At 37.6% G+C, this 15196-nt stretch overlaps 1 protein-coding gene across 2 annotated transcripts in view; it reads right to left on the bottom strand.

Moving 5' to 3' along the window:
- MPP7 (MAGUK p55 scaffold protein 7) overlaps positions 1-15196 on the bottom strand; it is a 150109-nt gene that overhangs the window by 81018 nt on the left and 53895 nt on the right. For both annotated transcript variants that reach the window (XM_058831589.1, XM_058831590.1), the window contains one exon: positions 13975-14093. In XM_058831589.1, coding sequence (XP_058687572.1) covers positions 13975-14093 — 119 coding nt within the window. The remainder of the gene's footprint in view (positions 1-13974; positions 14094-15196) is intronic.

Genomic DNA, 15196 nt, shown 5'->3' with positions numbered 1-15196 from the left:
CAATTGATCACAAAGCTTTCCAAGCAGATCGCAACATACCTAACAGACCTTGGACAATGTGGGACAGATACAGAGTCACTTTTTTTTTCTGGGAATAATGGTAAAAATAGGTGAAGAAAAATTGAAAAATGTGGAGAAAATATGTAAATAGTGGGGCAAAGTTAAGATCAATAAAAACCAGTAACAGAAGACTTGCAGTGAGTACTTCAGAAGGCACAGAATGTGAGAAGAGAAGCTGCTGAGACCTGCACACTGCAGCCAGGGGCCAGGCTACAATTTAAACTGCATGGAAATCAAAACAAAGAGATTCTAATAAATCAATTAATACCAACAAACAAGATTTATAGCAACAATTTTAATTTAAAAAGACATGAAGACAGCACCTTAATTTTACTTAAAAGGATACAAAAATGTGTTAGGAGTAAAATGTCCCAAGTAAGTTCAACCAGAAAATTACAACAGTGTTAAAGGACAGGACTAATTCTCAACCTTCCCTGTAGGGGACGGAGAAACACTAACACTTAAGTGCAACGTGTGCTGTGGGATAAAGAAAAATATGAAAAATAATGACAAAATATTGGAAGAAAACTGCAGTAATTTAGGAGAGATTTACTGCCATTTCCCCATACCTTTTCAGACCACTGCACTTCAAGTTCTGCGCTAAATCATCTAAACATACAAACCTGTTTCACAGGAAGCTTCAAATCAAAGCAAACATATTAATTTATTTTTATATTGGAAGGGGTAACACAAATGTATTTGCACAGGTGTACAAAATTACAGCCATGCCATATCTTTAAATATTGGAAAGCTGGTAGAAAACAGCAGAAATTGCCCAATGAGGAGACAAGAGTAACAAAGATAAGGGAGCTGCATTGATACTCCTACCATTAAAAAAAAAAAATAGGGATAAATTTAGCAATTTCATTCAGGTAATAAGGAGCTATAAAATACACAGACCAGCAACACAAAATTATCAACTGTTGAAATGCCAAAAGATTTCCTGACAGTTTCCAACCTGGAACTGTTCCCCAGCTCCAGTTCCCTTTTTCCAATAGGATTCAACCGAAACATTAGCTAGCATGACCTAGCCTGGTTTACACTGCATTTGAACACAAAACTAGTAAAAATTTAAATAATATCAAGAGTATCATTATCCAGCATGTCTTGTTTTACATTTTTATGCCATAAATCATAACATTAACAGAACCAAAAGGCAACAAATTTCCTTTTCTATTGTGCAAAAATGCCAATTTACCCTTGATAGAACGAGCTCAAAAATAATGATCCAGCTTAAGCCATTTGAGTTCCCCCATCTCAATCAAAATATAGTTAAGTACTTTAACCATAGCCATCTTTAAATGACCAGCCTCAAGTGCATGAGAGGTCACTCTTGACTACATTATTAAATCATTGGAAAAACTGAAGTGAAAACCGGGATGACACGCTCACGGAGAAGCCATAACAGAATAGTTATGAAGGGGTAATAAATGCACATAACACAAAGGGAATTAAAGGGCTTTCATACATTAAAAATTAATTTAGCAATAAAAAATAAATAAATATAAATTAATCCGGTTCTAATAAGTTGAAGGACCAATATTCCAAAAACAAAAAGAGAAAGAGCAGAAGCAGGACAGAACACAGGATCAAGTTACACATAGGTGTTCCTCTATAGTTTCCTGGTACACCACAAAAGGAAAATATTGCTTCCCCTTTGGGAGAAGATAATAAAACTTAGTCAGATTATTAGTTAGAAATTGGTCAAAAGGGTATGTTTCCAAATGAAAGCACATAGGCACACGATTACAAAAGCTTTGTTGCTTGGCATGTGCTAGGGTATGATTTGTAGTTAGCCTTTAATGATACACTAAACTTCAGTATGATCAGCTTAGTATTTCAGATGCCAATTAACATGATGACAATTATGGGTTACTTTTTTCCTAGAATGTTTGAAACTTGGAAATTCAAAATTCCACCCTGATTTATGGTTTGATCCTGATTAAAGCTGTGTATGTCTGCAGTGTCATTATTGGATTATTTAAACACTAAATCTCAACAAAAACTGTTCTTTTCCACGAAACCCAATCTGTAAAGCGCATTAAAATTGAAAATACTTTATGAAGATGATATCCATAGTGAATATAAAGCAGTACTCAAGGCTATCCCATACATAATCCCTAGCATTTATAGCAGGCAGGACTGGGGTGTTTTTTAACTCTTACTATAAATACAATTGAGGTAGTCATGTTTGTGAATAACTGAAATCACTGTACACATACACCATGTGCAGGTTGTGATTGCTAGCAAAATCCAACAAGAAAAGTTGGAAAGAGATAGGGAGACATAATACAGATTTAATTTCCGACAGACAAAACTCTCTACCCTCCATGCTCTCCACTCTGTAGACATCATGTTCTTCATAGAGTCAGGCTATACCTGAGCCCCTGGGGCAGAAAAAAGTCAGTGGCTCCAAGATTCAAAATCTCCTCTTCTGGGAAGCAATGATTTCATGTTAGTGCTCTATGAAACAGAGTGAAAGAGAAAGGCAGCATGACCAAAATCAGAGGGAAAACAACCTAAAATTGAAGGAGAGAGCATGAAGTGTCAACTTAGCATTAAGATTCTCTGAAACAAACAGCTCTGAAGCACTGGCTAGCAGAAGGATCAAGAGGGTTATGCTGATGCATCTAGTAGAGTGTGAATTATAGATAATGAAATTTTTAAAAAGCAACAAAATTCAGAAGTCCAAATAGCTCATTATCTTATTGATAATAACATTGTTGGGTATACGTCTCTCTGTGTGAGATCCCAGTCCAGAAAATGATGAAAAGAGTATGTTTGTATTTCCCTAATGGCATAGCCAGCAAATAAGAGGAGACCCTTATCTAGAAGGACTTAACAGTCTTAACCTGTGGCTGGGTAAAGATCTTGGGCCACAGGCATGGCTATTTAGCTGGACTCAACACCTGTGGTGGTATTTGAGGAATCTACAAACATGGTTCTGTTTAGAAATCTAGAGAGCAGCAGGGTGTGTGTTGTCAGCAGTGCCTTCATCAGCTGGAGATGAGAAACAGGACCAGGCTGTACTTTTATTTCATATGAGCACCACTGGTGCTTGTGCTGGCTGAGGCACTGCTCTGCCTGTGGTAGCCTTTCTGGTCAATTGGCTACTGGTGCAGGTGCTCAGCAGTGGCTGCATCCATCCCTTAGTGCACCTCTGCAGCCAAGACAGAGGAGTCTTCCTGTCCTGGTATTTGCTACACTTGGCAAATCTCAAAATACCTTCAATTCCAGCACTGATGGACTATCAGCTAGTTTGCATCTAATGAAATAGTGTAACTTTGCAAACACATGAAAGCAATGTAGCACACTAGGCAAAAGAAATGTTTCCCCTAAGAATGTATATAGCCATGTTAACATGGCATACAAATATTTCCTCTTCCTACACTCACGGTCTTAATTTTCCTAAGAGACAAGGAATTAATCCAAGTGTTATTTAGTAGACAAGAAATAGAAGAAGCCTGCAGACATACATGGGAGAACACACATAGGAAAAAACTGATTTTAAGAGTCGGGGAAGACAGAAAATACCTGACCACAGGGTATGCATGTGCTACTCTAAATGGCCCACTGAGGCACCAGTGTTTTTTGAAAACAAAACCAAGACAGCTCTAACTTTAGACCACACAATGACACCACAGGAATAAGAAAGATTTTTTTTTACACCACTGATACCTCAGAGTGGTTCAGGTGGATCAAGAAAGCATGAAGCCCTTTCCTCTGTAGCACAGAAACAGACTATGTCACCATACTGGAGATGTTACGTCAGAGTGAAACTGTACATTTAGGTTTTGCTATTGTATTGAAGGCACAGTTAAGTTACAGCAATTGCCCATAATAAATTACTCATCCTTGGCTTGCTGTCAAGGTTTTGCATGGCCTGCAAAACCAGGTTGTTGTTAGGGGGGAGTGGTCCACAGAGGTGGCTTCTGTAAGAAGCTGCTAGAAGCTTTCACCATGTCCAGCAGAACCAATCCCCAATGGCTCCAAAGATGGACATGCCACTGGCTAGACCAACGAGAAGTGGTGGTAACGCCTCAGCGTTAACATATTTAAGAAGAAATCAAAACAAAGTTTGTGGCACAGTATTAATTCCATATAGAGAAGAGCAGGATTAAAAACATGTGAGAAGGACAACCATGCAGACACCGTGGTCAGTAGAGAATGAGGGAGAGGAGGTGCTCTAGGTGTTGGAGTCGAGATTCTTCTGCAGGCTGTGGCGAGGACCATGGTGATACAGCTGTGCTCCTGTAGCCCATGGAGATCCATGGGAGATCCAGAGATCCATCCACAGCCTGTGGAGGGGCCCATACTGGAGCAGGTGGATGCCTGGAGGAGGCTATGGTCCAGTAGGAGACCTGTGGAAAGAGGGGCCCCTTCTCCCAGGCTGGAGCAGGCAGCTTGGAGGACTGCACCCCATGGAAGAGTGACCACGCTGCAGCAGTTTAACAGGGAACATCCTGTGGGATGGATTCATGTTGCAGCAATTCACATGAGCTGTTGCTCATGAAATGGACTCATGCTAGAGAAGTTCACAGAGAACTGTCTCCCATGGGAGGGACCCCATGGTTCAGCAAGGGAACAACTCTTCTCCCTGGGCAGCAGGAGAAGCCTTGGGTGATGAAGTGACCATAACCCCATTCCCCATTTCCTTGTGCCACTGGGGTAGGAGGTAGAGCTGAGAAGGAGGGAGGAGTGGGAAGAAGGTGTTTTTAAGGACTTTTACTTCTCATTATCCTTCTCTAATTTTGTTGGCAACAAATTCACGTTGTATCTCTAAGTGAAGCCTGTTTTGTCCTTGATGGTATGTGGTGGGTGATCTCTCCTGGTCCTTATCTCAATCCATTAACTGTTTGCTAAATTTTCTCTCCTCTGTCCAACTGCAGAGGAGTGAGTGAACAGCTTTCATAGGTACCCGACATCTGGCCAAAGTCAACCCATGACACTTGAACAGGAAGTAAGCTTTATTCTTTGCATGCTCTGAAATCTTATTTATACAGCTCCTAACTGGTTAATCTGCAGTGACTGTGCACCAGGTGGACAGTACTGGTATGTTAAGCACTTACATGGTGCAGCTCTCAACGTAACCGATGTTTGAAGTGAACTTCACTGACACCACTGCACACGCAAGGTGAGCACTGGGTTGTACAAAGATACACAGAAATGGCTGTTAGAGAAAACCACCTGTGGTTAATAGAACACTGCTATGCAAACAGTGCCATACATAGTCTAAAGGAATAGTGCACACCTACCATACTATGGTGTTCTCCCCATGCTTCAAAAAGGAGGAAAGGAGTTAAAATAGAAAGAACTGAAAAAAAGGGTTGGCTTTGGTTTGGGCTTTTTTAAGTGCTTAGGGCAACACAGAAGAACAAAGAAAAAAGATCAGTAAAACCCATGGTTACATTCCTATATTTCATACCCAGGAAAGACAGTGAATATGCACGTAACATAGCAAATATTAGTGAACACTACAAATGAACTTCACGAGAATTAGAAGGAGAAAGGATACAACCAAGACTCCCAAAAAAAAGAAGGAAAGCTAATATAAGCAGTAACAAAACCTGCTGGTAGGAAACACTGGCAAGCATATTTTCTGGATCTTAAAAGTACAATTTTTATTAAATCTTATTGTATCAGTTTCCATGCTTCAGAGAGATTTTGTAACTATCACATCCCATCCTTCTTAACTCTTACAATGTTTTCACACTGCAGAAGTTGGTTTGGGTAGTTATGACTTTCTGTTCTTAAAAGGAAAATAGTCCAAGACAGTAACAAAAAAAATTGTTTTAAACACTCCCTCACATGTTCTGCCACAAAATTTCTGATCCAAGGAAAAAGAACACTGTAGAAAAACAGTTTAAAATTACATTATCCTTGGACGTCTTGGATTTATCAGACTATTAGTGAGCAGCTTATGAGACCTTTCATTAGTCTCAGTATCATAGACAAAAAATGTATCACTTTGGTTAAGTAAATACTGCACAAGCTTTGTAAGACAAGAAAAATCTGGGCATGAGCATAGATTTTGGTTCTAAAAGCTCTCTTTGAACTGCTGTACCAGTTTGGTCACCAGGCTGGTACACTGCCCCCTTGGTAACAATGAAATTACAAACTATTTATCTTAGAAGGATTGATTTTCTTATTTTATGTCCAGTACATTTTGGCTGAATTTCTGCTACTCTTTGGAGGTTTCCCAGCAGAAACTTTAAATCAATTACCACTGATCCAAAAAAAAGCCTCTGTCTGGACTTTAACCTAAACCAAAGTTTTTTCACATTCCAAAGCACTGATTTATTCACAAGCTTCAAGTAATACTCAAAGACAAACACTTCACACCTCTGATTTAATAAGCTTATCTGCTTTATTTTTCATTTTAATAGTTTGTTGGTACACCCACCTGTAGAGACTTCTGATATCAACCTAATTTCTACAGCTTTTATGAGACTAAACTGTCAACAAGACAATTTGATCCTTTTTGGATGTGATCTTCAGTTTTTTATTATTTTTAACGAAGTGGGCTGATAGAGGAGTTGATGACAGGAACAGGACTTCCTCAGAAAAATCTAGATGAAAAGTTGCAAGTGCCTATTACTAAACACATTAGCAGTTCTGATGTAGAAACTGAAATGATTAGACACCAAATGTCTAAACTCCTGAAAAAGAAGTTAACACTAGATGTTCAGTTAAATTTCTACCAAAAAATACAAAATAAAAATACATTAAAAAGACCCCACAAAAGAAGTATTTACCAGAGGAGAACTCATTCAACAGACTTCATATAGAAGGACAAAGTGATTATTTATGTCCACCAGTCATCTACTTCCTAGTAAATTACATACTAGCTACAAATGTAACAAATATTTGTAGTTGAACCATCACATAGGATCCACATTTCACAGCTGCATTATTCCGTCCACTTGGCCCTAACTTGCATTCTTCTACAAATGAGGCTACACCATCTAAAGCTATGCCTAAATAAATAGGAGGTGCATTTTTTACTTAATTGAAGGCAAAAACAAGCACAGATATGTATGAGTGAACACACATGGAAAAACAACTTTGTCTTTACTTAGAGAAGAAACATGGAAGGTTGGGGGATTTAGCTATTATTTCAAAAGGAATCCATTTTTATTTTTGTCCAGTTATTACCTGATTAGATATTGATATTGATAGTTATTACCTGCATTTTTATATTACAAAAGCAGAAACAAGTCAAAGAATTCACCACACACAGAGTGACCAGAACACCTGAATCTCAACAAGAGAAGCAATCATTTGCTCAATGCCTGGCTGCTAGCTACCTTTTTTTCCTAATGTTTTCATGGAAGCAATATCAGCCTGAATAAAGTAAAGATCCTGTACTATTTTCTATAAAACCTCAATTGCTTTATTTTGATTAATCTGATCACTGTTCCTATGGAAATTAAGTTTAAAGGCAGCTGACTCCCTCCAGCTAAGAGTGATCTCTTTACCTAAAGATTTCAGTTGCTGGCAATTGAGCAAGTCTCAAAAAATCCCTTTGGCTTCAAAAGTAACACTTTATGTGGCATTTCATGAGGAGTAACACCTTGCATTACACTTCTTTAAAGTTTAATAATTTTGATGGAAGCAAAATGACTCATTGCTTCAGTGGTAATTACTCCAAATACAAATGCAAATTATTGTCAGTCATCAAGAGGCTTTCTTGTAGAGAATTATTTTCCCAATAATTTTGAGCTTTAGGTAAGTAGAAAGCATGTAGCAAGTTTGTATTTTGGTATATTAATTAGACCATTACCTACAAATACTTTGGATGAGATGAGTACTGAAATTCTGGCATGCTGCCATATATATTCTGTACATAAAACCCAAGAAGGAAGCTCCAAAAATTAAAGAGATCAACCTTACTCTCCAGAAAATTAGAAAAATAATGAGAAAAAGTCTTTAATTTCTTCCATGCAACTTTAATACATCTTTGTAGATTCAGTATCCTAATACTGTCGCATACACCCCACTACCTACTGCTAGGTAGCTCTTTAGAGTTGGAAACTGTACTGTGTTTTACCAACAGGAATTAAGGCAAGACTGAACCAAACATATTTCAACAAGAGACTTTCACTGAACAAGGACATCATTACAAAAATTGAGATTTCCTCAGTCTCTGATGATCTGGACTTAAAGAATGACCAATAACTGCCACCTATTATCTAATTCATCATTATTAATGATTTCAACTATAGTAAATTCCTTCTCCACTTGCCAGAAATAGCAAAAGTTTCCACACCAGCACAACAGACCACATCTGTGCACTGTTTGGACAGTCTGCATTACAAGAGTGATCGCTTTACTTCTGCTGTGAGGAGGCTGTGCTTGCTTTCTGTGACTGAAGGATGTAAACTATAAAATATGAATCAAGCTTGCTGGATTCTCCTTTGAAGTATGAAGAATAATTAAATTTCATTGGCCATGAATTGTTACTGGCTATCAACCACCTCCTCCACATTCACACTTCCTCCTCCTGACACCCAGGTGGTAAATCCTTAGTCACACTTGCCTTTCCCTTCATTTTTCCTATCTCCAAGGCAAACAGCACTTCAGACCTCCACATGAATTTAGAGAACTGCAGCCTATTCCCTTTACTGGGGAGGTACAGCTTTTTAAAAAGAAATACGGTTGAGAACTCAGCACTAAAGAGCCTTAAGGATTTCAAATATCAAAGAGGCATTTTTCTGACTGAGCAATCAGTTTCAATGATTCCACCCACTTCAAGGTGGTCCATACATCTCTCCAATGCTCCAGTGCTTTCCCCCCAAACCACAACCCTCTCACTCTGTTAGATAAACCGAGGTTAGGTACAAAACCCTAGTCTCACTTTCTCTTCTAGTGCATATTCCAGGTTTGCAGTTCTTGAGTTATGGAGCTTCTCTAAGCTCCTTCTGAGGCGACTGGTTTTGTCTACCCACAACTCTCACCATTGCCTTAGCAGGTACAAACATATTAGCCACCAAAATCCCCTCACAAACAAACCCTGCTCTCTTCCTCTTCTATATGATTAATAGAAAAAAAAAAAAAAAAAAAAAGTCTCGAGACATGCAGAAATAGACAAATTGAACAATAAATTATGAAGATTGTATTAATATTACTTCTAGAGAAATTACATATGAAGAACAAAGTAATGGGAAAACAAAAAGTTTTGAATGTTCAGCAAGAAGTATTTAAATGTCAGTTTCAAACTTGAAGTGCAGAAGTAGTCAACATATTCCATCATCAGCCTTCCATGCAGAAAGCCAGCTCTATTTCAGTATGATCACCAACCTTCATTTTTTATTGTGTCATCCTCAGATCTTATACTACCTAATACATTTTCCTCAGCCACCATCTACTTTTCAGGCACACTCAGACATCGTTCCCTCCATCTATGGATCATCCTCACCAAAAACACTAAACAACACATTCAGGACAATCAGTTGATTGATATCACAACTGATAAAATCAGAAGTCCGTTCTCTCTACATTCTTATGGGAAGAAGATCCAAATCTTTGGATGCCTGAGCTTGTGACTGGGCAGGAGCATGCACCATTTGGATACACAACACGGGAGGTGAATGCACATGATCTGGGCGGCACATACCTGGAGTTGGCTGCAGAACAGCTGACATATCACAGGGTAGGGGAAAGCTACACCATGTGAGCTTTCACAAACGCCAAAATAACCTGCACATCTCTTCCCATGGACAGTTCATGGACTGAAGATTTAGTACATCATCTGCAGGTAGTTGATTTTATCATTATAGATGTATCAAATCAATCCCTTTTGCTTTGCCTTAGTCAACTTAGTTTTTGTAAATACTATCATTATTTTTTTATTGCCAAAAATGGAACCTCAGTATACTGAAACCATCTACATTTACATATTGAAAAATCTGAGTATTCACATGAAAATTTCCAATGCCTATACCACAATGACTATAAAATTTGGGCTCTGTAATCATGTAATTCAATTTACACGCCAAAGAAATTTCACCAGGATATAACTGACTAGTTTATTTTTGATATGTTTTTAGCAATTTACATGGTCAAACTCTAGCACATAGAAAATATACTTTCTTAAATCATATCCAGGTGAAACTAAGAAAATTTGCACAAATTAAGGTTTTGCAGGGCCAGATATCAAAATACTATGCAGTTACAATAAAATCAGACTTGATTCACCAAATATTCCTTACTTTTGCAGTAGGTTGCTTTTTTTTCCCTAGTGCAACATATAGCTTTTAGAATGTACAAACTCTTCCCTATCAAGAGAAAGTGCAATGCCACTTGCTGCAGCTTCTTTTTTATAACGGAAAGTACAGTATTGAGTTGGCCAAAAACAAACTGCAATTGGTTATGAAATACTTTGGTAGCTGTGCAACAGAAAAGTTTACTCAATTCTTGAGCATTACATCCACAACCAGAAATGTTTAAGGCAACCGTGTGAGTGGAAGCTTCATCCTGGTGCTAAACAGACAAACAGTAAAACGTGTCTGGTGCACTAACAGCAAACAAACGCACATGGAAATTCTTGCCGCTCCTCTAAAAATAATCCAAAGGAGTAGTTAGAGCACATTAGGTTTTTATCCTTTCTAAAAAATATCCAAGCTGAGCACATGTACTATTTCAGGTATCAGCTACGTCAATGCTTGTAATTAACATGAAGGATCTTTCCCTCAGATTTCTATCCTATAAATCCCTATAGAATTAATGGGATCTCTGCTATATAAAAAGCAATAAGGCAGCTGAAGATTTTTGGTAAAATCTGAGAGTCATGTAAGAAGACAACGAAGTACCAAAATAAGAGAAGCAGAAACAAAAACACTATCCAGAACCAGTTTTCCCTTCTAAACTGTCGACAGTTGTGGATTCTCTCTTCTTTATTTTACTTTGTTGTCCTGGGGTGACTAAAAATCTAAACTAAAATCTAATCAACAGAGTCTTTTGTGAAGAAAAGGGACAGCAAGAACAGTTGCATCAGTGTTTGCTGGTTTTAGTAACTACAATAGGAATGTACTGTAGGGAACAATCCAGTATTTGCAGGGGAATGGATTGGATGATCTAATACAACTTTTCCATTTCTGACTTCTTAGAACAGCTTAGGCTCATCCAAGTTCTCAAAGAGATTTCTGTCCAACAATACTGAATGAAGAGAACTCCAAGACAAAGTTTGGGGCTTTTTTTTTTCCGTTCTTTTTTTCTTTTCAGTATTGAGAGCCGGAATAGCAAACCATATGCTATAGTATACAACCATGAAGAAAAAGCTATAGTAATTAAATACCCATAAAACTTAGAATATCTGTAGATATAAAAAGTGGAAAGTTCCTTTTATACTTCAGTCTTTCAATAATTTTGGAGCATTTTATCCATTTCTTAACCTTGGAAAAAGCTCTTTTATAATACCTGAAATTATTAAGCAGTAACTTAAGAAGATCGATGTAGAAATTTTTATTAAATAATACATTAGAGAAATATCAGTGCTAATTGGTAATACACCCATGTTCATTTTCTTCCTACACTGCCACATGCCAGGATCGCAACATCCTTGGCTAAAAGCTAGTGCACATTTTTTCCTTCCTTTTTCTTTTTTTATTACAAAATATGTCATCATTCTCTGTCTGCAGAATTAAAAACATTTGTCTTTGCAAGTACAAATGTTTTTTAAGTTGCCTTTAAGAAGTTACTGCTAGGAAAAACAATCTCTCACATAAGACACCAGAACTCAAAAAGAAAGATTTTGCCCTCCTGAAGTCTTGTATCAGGGGAAAAAGGGGTTTGTTCTTCTGCTCTTACAGGTCTCTTCCAAAAAGGCTAGGGACTGTCTTCTCTGCAACTTGAGAGGACACTGAACAATCCTTCTAAAAATGCATTAAAGATCAAACAAATACCATGAGTTTCACATACAGTTAAGCCCATCTTGAAGCAGGTACATGAACATTTCAAAAGGTCTTCATACCTTACTTTATATACCAGAACTCCACAGAAACCAAGGTGAGGTTTGATAGCCTGTGACATGCACTGGGTCAGACCAGATGCTCTTAATATTTGTCTCAATTCTTGTAATTAAAAACTTTTCGTCTCAAATGAAATTAATATATTGTACTAAAGGGCAACTAGTGAACACTAAAGATGTCATTTTGAGATTTCAGGAATGGCATCTATTTTAAGATAGTGTGAGGCTTAAGAGGACATTAAAAGAAGCTTCAACAGGGTCAAAGTTACGTGTAAGTTTAAAATTTGGACCTACAGAGCACAAGATAAATAATGAAGATGGTTAGAATATTTCAGTGCCTTCTTGTTGTAATTGCAATCAAGTGACCATTCACTGATCCCCTTTCTCATCTTTCTTTTCTGTTACAGTAAGTCCAACCCACCCTACAGAAACAAAAACATGGTAACCAAGGCATGCAACCAGGAGAGCCACTAGGAAAGCCAACTGCTCCAAACTGAGAGCATACTTCAAGTGAGTAAACCAGTTAACTACTGTCTTCTTTTGGAATGAGAGGCAAAAGGCAGTAAGTGAAGGAGTTTGAAAAGGTTTGGGTTTTGCCTCGAGAATAAAATTAGAGCAAATGTTGAAGTGTCAATGTTTCACAGATCCACACTCATTTTCTAGCCAGCCTTCTTTAATTCCCAAACCAGAAAGAAAACTAATTTAGCAGCTGACCTAACATTTTGCTTAGATGCAAACCACTGTCAGCCTACATCAGAGAGATGACTGGTATTCCTCTTACAGTGATCTTCTGAGCCACCTGCACAGACAGCTGCAGCAAAGCCGCAAGGAGTCTGGGAGTCACGGCACTTCAGAAATGTTGATGGAATTCTTTAGGCAAGCAAGTATTGCCAAGCACGGTTCCACTGTTAGTTGCTTTTGCATATAAAATGCCAGAGAGCATTTATGTCCACTTTTATATCTTATTTTGAAGAGTATCACCAAGCATTTGACCAAGTATCAACATTATTACATCTTTTTCCAGAATAAAATAGCTGAAAAAAATAGGAAAATGTGATTCTTTCAAACCCATTTAGAAATAATCCCAGTTTTAAGCTTCCTCAGCAATTGACTAGGGTAACAAATTCTGCACAAGTCTGGATATATTCATGACAAGGGTTAATACCATCTACTGACTCATTTCAGACCTCAGAATTTCCTTCCAGCTTGAATTAGCTCTGTACTGGGTACTGAAGACATACTTACTGTTTTGTAGGAGTGGAATATTTTTAACCAGCTGATTGGTCCCATTTTTCAGCTCTACACAATTTTAAGATTATTGGGATAGCTCTGTGTACTCCCACAGCATGCTTTGATTTCTTGTTGCTGATCATTTTTGTAGCATAATATTTTACTCAAGTATTCATCCAATTTATTTTAGGCTGTACTTTAGTCCAGCATATTTATGAGCAAAACACAATATTAAATGGAGACAAGCCAATAAAAGAAACAGCTTACTAGAATTTCAGTTGACTTTGTTAAAGGAAATTATTTTAAATTAATGTGGCTACTGAACTCTTGCCATACTTGACCTCAGAAAATATATTCCTTCTAATTTTTGCTGTGAACGTTTATTTATTTAAGCTAAACTCCAGGTCTTGAATGTTGACCATAAAGAAGTGTCAGATTTCCTGCTACTATTTCGTACTCTTTTTTTCTAAACAAGGGCAAATAACACATGTTTGTTGCATTAGCATTACACTGCCAAAACAACACTCTTAAATGAAATCATCTATGTATTTTTGGTAAAATCTTATTTAACAACTTCTACCCTGCCAGAAACAGAGTTAAAACAAGGCTGTTTTGTTTTCACTGAGCAACAGCTTGGTCACTGGTTTACTAGATGGCGCTCAAAACATTTTTCCATATGCTCTTCTCAAAGAAAATCTGACTTAAATGTGGTTTACCTTCACCAGTGAATGAAGGCTTTTTTCACCAAACATATCCCAGAGGAAGGTCAGGTCTTCCTGGCTGTCCACATGTGGCTGCAGCTGGGCTGGCAATGCAGCCAGCAGCTCGTACAGACCTATAAAATGAAAATAAAACACAAAGTGTAATCTAGGGTGATCTCATTAATTTCACTTAACAGTTCTGTGTAATTGGCTGCCTGGAGCATGTCATTTTAACTGAAGAGGGAGACTGGAGTATCCAGCACAACATTAACTTGTAGAACCAAAAGGAACATTTAGAAAAAATTACTAAGAAAAAAGTATTAGCAGTGTACTTTTTACCTTGTCACAGTTGTCAAAGTTCTACATCCATATATATTTACACAACGTTATGCAGAAAATTCATAAAAGGTTTTGAGAAAAGGACAAACCCAGAAAAAAACATACATTCCTTTGCTTAATCGTTATTCCATTTCCCTTGATGTTAGCCAAAGAGTGAAATGAGTCATGAATAGGAAAAACTTCCTTAAAAGAACAGAAACTGGATAGGGTGGTCCATTAGAAAAAGGTTTGTGGTTTTTCTAAATATTTCTTGCTAATATATTGCTTAATATTTTTTTTCAATCCTGTGTTCAGCAAGGATCCACAGCAATACAAAAGCACCTTCTCTGTTTTGCAGGATGAAACTTTTAAAAACAAAACCAACACAGTTTTCCCAGACACACATGCACACAGAAATATTTCAGTAACATTTTTAATTTGCAGGTATTTGAGATTCTCTCTAGGGCTAAAGAAATTGCTGTTCTCAGTTTTTTGTGGCACACCTCAGCAGCGGTCTCTGAGGGGCAGACAGTAGCACACTGTTCCACAGTAGCGTACGGCATAAAATATCCATCGTGCACACAGGCCATCAAAGTGCTGTCCAAGAAATGTAGCAACAGTGTTTGCAGCAGTCCTCTTTAGGGAGGTAACCTGGCATGAGTTGATATCAATTCATAGCACATGTTTAGTTTTCCAGTGGGATTACTTGGGGTAAAAAGGACAAAATGCCTTTTTCTTCTGTCTGCTGTCTACAAAAACACCAACAGTCTCCTGGGATCCAAGATACACGGTCCTGTTATTATTTTTAGTCAGAGTAAGTGCTGCTGTTCATCACAAGAATGGATTTATACAACTGGTAAAAGAGCATTGTTGTACATTACAGGTTACCTATTGTTATTATGCTTATTATCTCCCTGAA

The sequence above is a fragment of the Poecile atricapillus genome, chromosome 2, assembly GCF_030490865.1.
Source record: "Poecile atricapillus isolate bPoeAtr1 chromosome 2, bPoeAtr1.hap1, whole genome shotgun sequence".
Taxonomy (NCBI): Eukaryota; Metazoa; Chordata; class Aves; order Passeriformes; family Paridae; genus Poecile; species Poecile atricapillus.
This window is presented reverse-complemented; position numbering and strand designations above follow the sequence as displayed.